The 12,965-nt window shown below is 37.7% G+C and overlaps 1 protein-coding gene across 3 annotated transcripts; it reads left to right on the top strand.

The window, feature by feature from the left end:
* Window positions 1-5,403: 5,403 nt before the first annotated feature.
* On the top strand, window positions 5,404-11,938 carry LOC146306182 (RNA-binding protein 4.1-like). 3 transcript variants are annotated; one of them, XR_014769094.1, is made up of 6 exons: window positions 5,404-5,538; window positions 6,734-7,162; window positions 8,353-8,979; window positions 10,779-10,856; window positions 11,214-11,318; window positions 11,401-11,938. XR_014769094.1 is itself a non-coding variant. In XM_084712466.1 (4 exons), the coding sequence occupies exons 2-3, from the start codon at window positions 6,754-6,756 to the stop codon at window positions 8,955-8,957; spliced, it is 1,014 nt and encodes a 337-aa protein (XP_084568592.1). In that variant the 5' UTR covers window positions 5,404-5,538; window positions 6,734-6,753; the 3' UTR covers window positions 8,958-8,979; window positions 10,779-10,999. The 3 variants fall into 3 exon arrangements, 2 of the variants coding, with proteins under 2 accessions (XP_084568592.1, XP_084568591.1); XM_084712466.1 differs by lacking the exons at window positions 11,214-11,318; window positions 11,401-11,938 and having other exon boundaries at window positions 10,779-10,999; XM_084712465.1 differs by lacking the exons at window positions 10,779-10,856; window positions 11,214-11,318; window positions 11,401-11,938 and adding an exon at window positions 9,283-9,984.
* The last annotated feature ends 1,027 nt before the right edge of the window (window positions 11,939-12,965 follow it).

Below are 12,965 nucleotides of genomic sequence, written 5' to 3'. Positions count from 1 at the left end.
AAACCCCAGTTCCAGTTTTGTAAATGCAATGATTGTAAATCAGTCCCTCCAGGATTTCCACGATTGTTGCGGCCTAAAATGCCTGTTGTGGTGTGATGCATGTTGCACTCTTTTTTTTTTTAACAATGAAGTTGCAGGAGCAAGTACAGTTGCAAAAAAAAGTTAGTTTTTTTGTTTTTGAATAATTAATCAAAAATCAATGGCAACTTGTTCCAGTGAGGATGAAGGTGGATTTTGTTCTTAGTGACCTTACCAAAAAGGCTTGTGATTACAAAAATTCAAACATAATGTTTTATTTGGAAATGAAGAAATGCACTTGGTGTTCCACAAAGAAGCAAAATCTCTTTGGAGCTGAGACTCAGACATCCACAAAATTATGTATATTATGTAACAGAGTATAGATTAATGCCAACGACATTTCATCATGTTCACTGAAACATTCACGTTTGACATTTGCGCAGGGCACCGCCATAATTGGTGGATCTGCAGGAAGGTATGATGACTGGGCAAAATTACAAGGATGTGCAGAATTCATCGTGATTAATTGAATTTGTTCATTGTTGCAGTCACTTCTTGGAGGGACTGGCAAATACTTTTAGACCTAGACCTTCAGTTGTTTAATGTTCAAACTGATTGAATTTTTTTGTTTTGTGTTAATATACACTCATTGTGAATTTGATGTCTGCAACATGTTCCCAAAAAGTTTGGACAGGAACATGTTCTCCAATATGACACATCACCTTTTCTTATAGCAACGCTCAGTAAGAGTTTGGGAACGGAGGACACTTATTGTCGAAGGTTTGAAAGCAAAATTCTTTTCCACTCTTGCTTAAAACAGGACTTCGGTTTCTCAACAGTCTGAGGTTGAACTTTGTGCTTCATAAACGCGCCACACATTTTCAAAGGGAGACAGATCTGCACTGCCGGCAGGTCAGTCTAGTACCTGAACTCTTTTATTATGAAGCCACGGTGCTGTAACACGAATGAATGTGAGAGAATGTGTTTAAGCATCATCTTGCTCGAATAAGCAGGGACGTCTCTGAAAAAAGACGTCTGGATGGCAGCATATGTTGTTCCAAAACCTGTATGTACCTTTCAGCTTTAACTGGGCCTTTAAAGATGTGACAGTTACCCATGATGCCATGGACAAGCACATCTCCATATGATCACAGATGCTGGCTTTTTAAACTGTATCTTAGAGGGTTTGAATTAAACTGCAGTCATTCAAGCAATTCAGAATGACTTAACTGCAAAAACAAATGGAAGATATTACTGTGTCACTCGTGTTAAATTTGTCTCAAGCTATTTTAAGCCATCCTTATTTTGAGTTTGTAGACGCCTCGGTGAAGTACAGCTATTATTATCATTTTTAGCATTTACTGGTGCTCTGTCTCATCCATGTCTCCCTTGTGGAACAGTTCTAGCTGTGAATCAGTGCTAAAATAAATTTTTCATCTTCTCTGGTTTTACACTTTCAGTCTGGTGGCACTTGTACTGAAAGTTACTGTTAGGACAGGGGACACTACCCTTGTTGTTTTGTGATGTAGTTCAACTTTTGATATGAAATTGGGTATTTCACACAGAGGAGTGACTCAGCAGGTTGCTGTTGCTGTCTTGACTGTTTCTGAAACCACAGAGACACTGGACACCTTCCCCTCTAGGGCAGGGTATCAGTGTCAACACCCCTTAAGATATGGATCGAAATAACACAATAACTCCTTCAGTCCAGTGATACAGCCGATCAATCCTTTTTGTATCCTGATCTAGTATTGTATCTGGTGTCATAATTTTTAAACAATTCTTAGCCTTATTCCCCTCTTTAGAGACTCAACCTGTGAATGATGGGGCACACAGACCGCCTGTCAAGAATATTTGCTGTCCCTTGGACTCCATTTATTTTATTTATTTATTTATTTTTTAAATGTAGGTACATTTTTGACAGAAAAGTGAAAGCGAGATTAAATACAAATTGGTCATTTTGAGCCAAAAAGTAATAGGCTATTCTTAAAAAAAAAAAAAAGTATAAACTATAATTAGTTTATTTGCTTAGTTTCATTTAATTAGTGGATGTCAGTGGGATCATGATTGTGGTTTGATGGATAGATATTCAACAGTGGAGCCCAGATATATGTGAGAATACCAAAAACTCATGTCCCGATATAATCGCAGTTAAAAAAGTCAATGATACAATATTTATCATGATATTATAAAAAACAAAGAAAAAGTCGATTAAAAAATATTTAATCTGATAAACTTGTTCCTTTTAACTCAAAGTGCTTGAGTTCCTTCTTTCAGAAAATGAAATAAAAATAGCAGCTATGAGCTTGAGCGTGTGCAGCTGCAAAACAAAATAATACAGCCGTCAGCAGCAACCCGTTTCTAAAATAAAATAAAACAATAAAATAATATAATTAGCCCTGTAATTTCATGATAGATATTATTGTGGTACTGTAACATTTTTTTTATTGCAACATTGTGATATTTGATATGTTGTTACATCCATTCTAAGTTTTGAACACAACATTTTATCAAGCCTATAACTAAAAATTCATTTTGTGTTTGATTTTTGGGTGTGTCAGCTCCCTCTCTTGGTGACTCAGGCACACCCATGGCCACACCACACACCTACAGTTGTTTTTATTTCTGTTGCCTGACTGGTATTTCATTCCATTATGTATTAAAGCTGTTATGTAACTTGCTAAAACATTGATGGCCACTCACTCAATGACTATGTTTGCATGTGGAAAACTCTTCTAAAAACTTTTTTGATGCAGAGAAGGGTCCATAATTGTAGTATGCACAGCTGCATGGGAATGGGAATATTCATTTTCATTAGTCATGTAAACAGCTTAGGAGGAATACTGTCTTTTTCAGAATAAGAGGGAATATTGTTTGCATGTAAATGTAGTCAGTGTCTTCATGAAACTTTTGGTTCTGTGTGATTCACTGAATAATCACAGAAAACAGATGTTTTCCTTTAGGACAGAGTCTGTCCTTATTTCCTCCTGGAGAGTTACTGGAGAACTCCAGATGAACTTGTGATTCAAAAATGTCTGAGTGCTGATTTATAAATGATTTATGAAGATGCTGCAAGACAAGAACTCCATTATCTTTGATCTCTGTGACTCAACTTCTGTCAGCGTGTGGCTCCCTCTGCTGGACATTTACTGTTGTAGTCAGATACACTACACTTGGTGGATAAAGTCCTGGAAAATAATTATTCTTTTAAAAAACAAAACCACTTTTGATTTTGGTTTTGGGGTTCATTAGACAAGTTCACACCGGATTGACAAATCACAGAGTCCTTGTTCTTCCCAGAATCCAAGTCCTCAGTGTTTGAGGAGGATTTAGTAGCGTTACTAAACAATTCATACAAAATTCTGTGTCTCTGTTAGTCTGGTTTGCTGAATTCTGTCTGATGTCAGAGAAGATTTTGTCCATCATTATGTTTTGGTGCAGTTTACTGTATGTTGTTGCCATGCCAAGCTCAGTTTTCCTCCCCATGAGAACTGCTGCCCCACATGGGAATAATGAACCAAACACCACTGCAGCCTCACAAACAGCCGGCTACACTCTGCTGACACTTGGAAAATTAATTATGAACTGCAACCTCTGATAATTAATCTGTCCCAAAAGGCCAAGAGCAGGGTGTCATGTGTTGTTTATTTTGCCTCTAAAAGAAGTCCTACACCTTAATACTGAACAAAACTTCAAACTAGAGTCCAGCTGATGCCGATTAAAGTGTGAAAAAAAAAAAAAAAAAAAAATTGTAAGGGGGAAGAGTAAACTTTCTGAATTTTTAATAGTTATAAACAACTATAAATAACAATTTTAAAATAGAACAATATGTGCCTATACATACATACATACATATGTATGTATGTATGTATGTATGTATGTATGTATGTATATATAAAAAAAAAAAAAAATAAAATGCTACCTATAAAGCAAAACAAACAAACAAAAAAAAATCCATATTATGTTATGTATAAAAAAGTTTTCATATCAGAGTATATTTGACAACATATGCTGATACAGATAAAGATCGATATAGCTGTGACAGCTATTATTGAGCCAATAATATCGTCAATCAATATATCAGTCAGGCTCTACAAAAAACATATAATTACAGCTGCAGTGGCGAAAATTACCCATTTACTCACACTCAAACAAACTTGTATAATTCTACTTCACGACATCTCTGAGACTGTGCTGTCCTTTTTACTCTACTACATTTATCTGACAGCTTTAGTTACTAGTTACTTTTCAGATTACAATTTTTCAAACCTTTCTCCTCAGTGAGAACCAGCTATCTTATTGATATTTGGTCATTTCATGTGATTTTTCTGTGATAAACTGAAGGATGAAGTGTTACTTCATGATGCCATAAAAAGCTGACTTTTTAAAGACACGCACATGGTTCTCAGAACAGTTGTGCTAAAAAAATATGAAGATGATTTTCTAGAATATGATGCATTGCTGTAGGTTGACCTACCCAATGGTATATAAAGTGGTCAAAACTGACTCAACATTACACATTAACACTCCAACATACACATTAATGCAGTAGTAATATTAATCCAAGAACATTGTAGAATGAAACTCTAACAGGTATCATTTTACTGCAGAATGAAATGAGTACTTGCCAGTTATACTAGTTAAGGTCCCTGTCCAGTGAGTCAGCAGCAGCACCCTGACTCTGTTTGACCTACATGATACTTTAATTAGTATCACTGATAACACCTGTGTTTACATTAGTACTTTGTGTCAAAATAGCTGCTGTGAAAAAGGTCTGTACGTACTTTTAATTAATTGAGATTGTGACTGCAGGACTTTTACCTGTAGTGGGGTATTTTAACAGTTTGGTACAGTATTAGTATATAATACCAATGGAGCAAGCTTAAATTAACGAGTCACAATGTAAATGGGTGTATTTGTGAATGCACTTCCTGTGCAGAGGGTTAGTTTTTTTTTCCAGTTAAGTGTCAGAATATACTTTGACTGATTTTTATATATATTATACACACACACACACACACACACACACACACACACATATGTATGTATATATATTAATTTTTAAACAAACAACACTTTGGTTTACAGCACATACTATAAAAACAATACAAATAGGCAAATAAAGGATAAAATAGTGAACAAAACACAAAACATGCTAATATATAGAAAGCAACTTAAGTGGAAAAAATAAGAACTGATACATTTCTTGTTTTTTACTGAAGTTACCTTAAATTACAGCTCAATTTCTTTCCTGGAAACATGAAAGTGAGATTTTACTTTAGCAAATTTACACGACTTTAAACAAACTTAATTTGGTTTCCTACAAGTGAAAGCAAACTGAACTTTAACAGTCATACCGGGGAAAACTTTCCTTCAGCCCTTTACCCAATCACAGTCCGTACTTTTTGAGCGACACGCTTCTCGACCAATCAGGTTGCTACTACTGCGCACATTCCCAGCAGCTCTCAGAGAGTCCGGTACCTTTGGAGTTTCGACTTCGTAGTGGCGACATCGCAAACTGTGAGTATGGTGTCTTTTACACTGTTTTCCAAGAGTTCCCGTTGTTTCTGTTGTCACTGTAGACTACACACACATTCAAGCACAACTGCACTCATTGTAAATGGTGGAACAGCATTTTATTTGGTTGAGTCACATGATGATGTTTGATCCAGAGCGAATAACACCTGGAAGCTAATGCTAATAGCAGCCATTCAAATGAAACGAGACTGGCTAGCCGCTCTGCTACCAGGAAGTGGAAACAGGGAAACTTCTTCGACGTATGTTGCGTTAAATTTAGCTGCAATTCAGCGTTTCTAGACAGATAACAACATTTAATTGCTAAAAAAGTAGATCAAAAGTGCCACTTGGTAATAGATTTGATGGCCGTTTTGCTCCGGTGGCCTTTCAGTCGCCTCGATTACAAGCTTTCTATTTCCTGATAATGACGTTACACCTTCACTATCTGCTTTCTCTCTGCTTACTTTCTGTTCCTACATCAGTCCACGCAGTTTACCTGAAAATGTGGGCCAGCCTCACTCAGACTGCAACTTCAAAAACTTTTTGTCATCAATATGCTCTGAGTCAAAAGGGGGGAAGGAATCATATGAAGGGAGCGTTTTGAAAATCCCTTAAATATGATCCTTCTAATGGGTGTTTTAGTACAGGCACACTGTGAGAGGAAAGGGGTGAACTCAACATAAATGACAAGCGAAAATCTGAAATGTATCTTAGTCCTAAAAGTCTCCTCTATAACTTAAAAGTGGTGGTTCAGACGTGTTTCTTAACTATTTTTGCTTCTTAAAATAATTTAAATGAATAGCACTAATATATTGGTGTACTTCTATAAAAAAGCAACATAAATTGGCACCATATAAATGTTGACACTGATTAACAAATAATTATTTAGATGTTACTTAAAAACAGTACTTCTGTGTTACTTTAAAAATATTTATATTTAACTGAGTAAATGTTGGCATCAAAACTCTTAAGAAATCCAAATGGGGCAAGTATTGGGAAAAAAAACAAAACAAAAAACAGTGATGCCACAATTTTCCATTGCTTTCCATGTTTTAATTCAAATTGATTTATACAAGGACATATTTCTGAGACAAGAACAGTTGAAAAAGCTTCTGTTGCAGTTTTCATGGTGTTATGTGGTATCACCCCTGTACTAATGGTGGCCCGTGTTGTCTCATCGTGTCTTTACGTCCTGTAGAGAAGTACACTGGAACAACAATGGTGAAGATTTTTATTGGGAACCTGTCTCAGCATGCTGGGAAGGATGAAGTGGAGGCACTGTTCACCCAGTATGGCACTGTGACAGAGTGCGCCAAATACAAAAACTATGCTTTTGTCCATATGGAAGACCGCAAGTCTGCCACCAAAGCCATCCGGGAGCTCCACCTCCACAAGCTAAACGGCAGGCCCATCAATGTGGAGCCTAGCAGAGGGAAGAACCAGGGTCCTGTGAAGCTCCACATAGCCAATGTAGAGAGAGGCTTTGATAAAGAGCTCCGTGAGCTTTTTGAAGAGTATGGCACAGTCACAGAGTGCTCCATAATCAAGGACTTTGCCTTTGTACACATGCCCAATTCTGATGAGGCTATGGATGCCCTGGAGGGTTTGGATAACACAGAGTTTCAAGGTAAGTAAGTATGACATGTGAATGAATGGACTAGAAGTTGTTGGGGTTTCCATATTGTTTGTATTCAGTCTTCTACAATTAAACAGATAGTTTGAAGAATTTAAAGTGGGGTTGTGTGTGCTTATCATAGTTTTTGTATATGCTAAAGTACATGGTGTTCAGCACACCCCCAGTTAGGAGAACCAGAGAGGAGTACCAGCGCAGAAGCCAAGCAATGTACTGCTTTGGAGAGGGTCAACAACAAAAGGTATTTTACACACATTAAAAAAGGCCCAGCTAAGTAAAAATCTATATCAGCTTAAGTGTACGCATGAATATTTACACTGCTTTACTTTTCCAAACTCCATAGGTGAAACTAGTAATTTTACTTTGCAGAATGAAGGAATTGGTGGTCTACAGCTGTGGTTAGATTTTTGTGTTACTGTGTTAGTGTTGTAAAAAATACTGATATATTGTAAATGCGTTCAATTCTAATTTTTCACAGTATTTTCTTTTCTTGTGACTCATCTCATTTGCCATATCTGTTATAGTATTGCCTTGTTATGTTTATCCTTTAATAACAATCATATATATTTATTTTTTCAACATATTGTATTGAAATGAGAAACTCCAGTATCATGACGACACTATATTGTGTGACTTTAGTGTTTTAAAAAGATAGTTCTGATACATCAGTCACACAATAATGTAAACAAACAGGATTCAGGCTGCGGTAGACTAGCAACTGCTGTGTTATGCAACATAAAATGACTGATTTTGCCTATGGAGTTTGGTTGGTTTTGAGAGAGTAATATTTAGCTTACATAATTGTGGTTTCCCGTTAGAAAGGCTGTCTCGTGGTAAGGTAAAGCAGTACAAATATTCTTGATATGGCATATGCCTAAACTTTCTTTAAACCATCTTTTAAGTGGTTAAAATACTTTTTGTTGTTGACCCTGTCCACAAAACTTTTAATGATCGGCACTATCCCTTTAAAAGTGCAGTCAATAGTCAACTGTCTTACCAAGCTGTGATTAGACAAAGTCTCCACCAGAGGTTGAATTTTCTAAAGCCTGCAAACAAAAAGAGGAGTAGAAGTCTAATTTTCTCCTAGTATCATGCTTACAGGTTATTATGTAACTTTTGCTCAGTGATCCCAAAAATAAACAGGCTACTGCAGCTTTAATGGACAGTGTTTTTCTCTCTTTCAGGAAAGCGCATACATGTTCAGATATCAAAAAGCAGACCCAGAGGGCCACAGAGGGAGGATGACTATCCACCTCCGCCAGGCAGAGGAGGCTACTACCCTCCTCCTCCTCCTCCTCCTCGCCATCCGATGGAGAGGCCTGAGCCTCCCTACAGAGGCCGCATGCCTCCTTACCCTACTCCGCCTCCTCCTCCTCCCCCGAGAAGAGCACCCTACCCCACCAGTGGTTATGGCGAGCGAGATGGTCATGGAGTGGTCGATTACTACGAAAAATTCAGAGCCCGTCCTTATAGCATGGCGCCCTACGACGACCGGCGTTCCATCCCCCCTCCTCCGCCTCCTCCCTCTGCGCTTAGAGAACGTCTCGGAATTGGAAGCCATGACCCATATGAGCGCCGTCCGATCCCCCCTCCACCATCCAGCATGGTCAGGGACCGGAGCCCCATCAGACGAGCGCCCCTTCCGCCTGCTCCTCCAGCTGGTAACGGCTACTCCTACGAGCGGTCCCGCCTGTCCCCGGTGTCCAGGGCCCCAATGTATGCAGCTCCCCGGCCCAGAGACCCCTACTCAGATAGAGTGCCGCCGCCACCACCTCGATATGGCTATTAGACACATGAGAGTGTAATACAAGGTGAGAACACAGAGTGGATGTTTCATGTCATCATAAATCACATTGATAAGAAATAGGCATGTTTGAGAAAATATTAAAGAAATATACTCTGCCATAAATTTGTATCCATAAGTTCAGGTAGAGTCACGCTTTAAACCATCACCATCAGCCAGAGCTCTTAATTCCTGCAGATCTAGTCCAGACAAGACATCAATATATACAACAATTAAACATAAATATTGCTCATTTAACATCAGAGATCAGTCTTGCGCGAATCCTGAGTAAAACACGCTCTTTGACATGTGTGGTGTGCTCTCTTTCCAGGTTTAGAATATGACAAGATCGTCGTTGTCTGCTGATGCACGTGGCGCTATACATCCCCCTTGTCTATGGCGGATTGCGTTGCGTTCGCCTGAGACTTACTGGAAGAATCTGTATTGCGGACAGCCCCGTACTTAAAAACATACGATACAATGTCTACAGTTCACGCATTCTTCTGAGCTGTTTATGCCTTTTCTGTTCCTCTGCTTGTGTTACTGTTAAGATCCTTCAAAATGTTTTGCAGAATAGGATGCTGGCTTAGGTGCTTAGTCTCTTTCAGTGTGACGCAGTACTGTTAATGGCCAAATAAACTCTGCTTTTCAACCTTTCTAAATGGATATGGCCTTTGGGAAACTGATAATTTCATAACAAGGGAAGTTAAATATATGTAGTCTTTGTAAACAAAAATATTGTGTTCAGACTAAGGTTTTTGGTTGATGACGAAAAGTTCATCAAATTAAGTTAAAAAAGTCAGTCTAGAGGTGATTTAATATAATACTTGGTGTGGCAGTTTGTACAGTAATCTCTAAGATTTGCGACACATGTTAGCATGACAAATCAAAAGTTCAAATGTGGTTTTTATTCTTTTTACACTTTGTGTTATCTCTTGCGAAAATAGAATCTATAGCACCGTTATGTATGATTTTATTTACTTTACAGGTTGCTTTTTATTTGAAGACTTTTTAATAAACAGATCAAACCAAACACGACATTCTAACTGTGAAATTCTTCCTCGTTAGGTAGGTCTTTTAGGATAATGACTTGGCAGACAGACACTACTCACCAGACCAGATACTGTACATTTAGTAATACCCAAGTGTTAAACGTTTCATACGCTTTCAGTTTCATGCAGCTTGTTTCACACCCCTCAGAGTTCTGAGCTTGACACATGGTAGGTGATGTTTTCTCAGACTCGTTCGTTTCCAGCGAAGATTCCGGAAAACTAACTTGTTCTTTGTTCACCTGAGTGAAGCGAGGACAGAAAACTCAAAAGTTTTAAGCCGCTATTCCCGTGACAAAAATTGATTCCTACTTTCTTGAAGCATTGCCATTGTAAAATACACGTATGCAAACTGAACAAAAAGTTGATTTTGAGTCCGACTTCCCGCAACAAATTTCCGATTGCTAATTTTCATTTATCTTCTGTAGTTAAACATGATATAACGTTGCGTCTGGCTGCTCCTACGAGTTACCCTGGCACACAGAGAGCTGCATTGTTCCTTAATAAACGTCGTTCATTGCCTACCTTGTGTCGAGCGAGTTAGTGGTTTTCCTTCAAGCAGAAGAATAATAAACTGAGCTTTGCGATGGCCCATGTGTTTGTCGTCTTGCGACAAACTGTTCTAGAGTGTTGATTTACATTCTCCATTTCTTTGTCATGAAGTTCACATCACATACATATTAGTCACTTTCCATTACTGTCTTAACATTTACACCTTGATATTTGTGCCACAAGTTGCATGCAGTGTTGGTATTCTTAGTATTTGTGCTCTTTGTAGGTTGTTAGACTCTATGCAGGAGATTCCAGCTCATGGTAAGTCATCCTCAGGAGACGTGCAGCATCCTGGAGAGCAGAGGTGGGTGTTGTGTCAACTTCACTGCAAAATAACTCAGTAATGCAATAGCTTGCCTCCTGCCTCCCTCTTCTGTTGTTGCAGCCTTACTGCAGTACTATTTACATCTTGTCATAATGTTTAAGTGAACCCAAAGACTTCATTGAAAAAAAGTATTTTTGTTAATTAGCTTTTTCATTTAAACATTATTTCATTCACTGTATTATTTAAAGATTAATTGAATTCAGGAGCTTATAATTGGATCTCAGTAAAAAAAAAAAAATGATGATACAGGGTAGATGTGTGTTAATGGAGAAATGATGAAGGATTGTTTTCAGCTGTGATGATTGGTGGGATCGCTGACCTTGTCTCTGTCTGCAGGCCTGTCTCTGCTCTGGTTGAGTCTGGGGTGAATTCGCAGGAGATTGTGGTCGCAGAGCATCACAAGCTGGGAATATGTCGGATCAGACAGTCCTGTAGTTAAAGGTAAAGCAGTACAAGTTCACTATGAATTCTTTAACACAATCTGTTTTGTGGTCTTTGAGTGAGGTGTCTCTTGTTTTTACAGGAAGTGGGTCCTTCAGTGAAAGCTCGGTCCGTTGGTTGGTGAGCTAGAGTGAACGTCCAGCCCTCCTCGGAAAATCTGCAGGGTTACATTCTTGTTTGTTTGTTTTTGTTCCGCTCTACAGCACATCATTCTTGCACATCTTGATTCCTTCTTACTTAGGACATCTCAGACTTGACAATGTTTAAAAAATGTTTACTCCCACCTGTCCCACCTACAAAGTCCTACTAACCAGCCCCATTGACCTAACTGATGAAATGGAGGTATAGTGTTACAGTTGTGACTGGATTTTGGTACAGTCCATATGGCCTGAAATGATGTACTTGAATTCTCTGCCTGACCTTTTAAATACAACTATTAAAGATTTTGTTTTGCTGTTATCTTTAAATTCATGGTTCTGAGCTACTTACAAACCTAAAACCATTTCATGTGACTGTACTGTAGGTTATTGTATATATACAGTTCTATACAAGCATTCACAGCCCTTAATTGTTAGTCAAATGCATTTCCATTATTACTAAATAAACACATTTTTAAAAAAGTCTGACTTGATCTGTTTTATTCAGTCTTGCTGTCTTTTTCAAAGATTGCAGAATAAAAAAGTTACTTAAAATCGTTTAGAGCCTGTTTGATAAGAAATGTTCCTAAATACATTTTAAATAGTTGTAAGTCTTTGTTGTTAATCCCACGTGGCTCATTGTGACTTGCTTGTGAACTTGCTTTGCTCAATCTTCCACTTCCAGTTTTCTGTGGACGAGCAGGGCTGACTAACTTTTAGCTCTAGTGGTTAAGATGGTTAAGAAAGTTTTCCTAGTTCTCCTAAATCTAATTTGTAAAAGTTAAGTCTCCTTTTGAAATATGTGGTCAATAAAAGATTAACCTCAGTGTGGTGTGGGATATAAGAGTTTTTACTAAATTAAGCTGTAATCATACCCTACAAAAAGAGTTTAAGTTTCATTATATGGTGGTAAACTATATTTATACCACTATCAGTCAGTGTCATAAGATTTTCCTGAGAAAATCGGACGTGCACATTCAGCAATGACTCACATGATGATGTGATTCTTGATAAGTGAGAAGATTTGACTCACAGTAAATCACTGTAGCACCAACAAAATTAAATATGTTTTGAAACTATGCTTTCTATATTTACTTGTATGATGGAGACTAAGGGCCACATTAAGGGGAAAAAACAGGATTTTCTTTTGTTTAGTTTTTTATTTATTAGGTCTAATTTTCAAAAATAAAGCTGAACTTGAAAAAATGATTTGCTCTGATTTATTTTTTCATAGGCCTGGTTTCATATGTGACATTGTCATATTCTCAACATTTTGATTTAATTTTCAAAATGCAAAAAAAAAAAAAAAAATCTTCCCCTAGTTTTTTGCTGTTATCCCTGGCCCGAGTAGTTTTCTGTTGCAGTATATCCTGGACAGGTAACCAGTTGTATATGTTACTCTGCTACAGTTTGTACTACTTGCAGAAAGAAAACAAGCTGAGGCTATCTGTTAATTACTGAAAGTGTAAATGGAAATAAATCCTCCAGATGTGACGGAGAGTGAGAAGTG

Source organism: Lutjanus erythropterus, chromosome 23 (assembly GCF_056507025.1).
Source record: "Lutjanus erythropterus isolate fLutEry1 chromosome 23, fLutEry1.hap2, whole genome shotgun sequence".
Taxonomy (NCBI): Eukaryota; Metazoa; Chordata; class Actinopteri; order Lutjaniformes; family Lutjanidae; genus Lutjanus; species Lutjanus erythropterus.
Note: the sequence above shows the minus strand (reverse complement) of the source record. Positions and strands in the feature narration are given on the sequence as shown.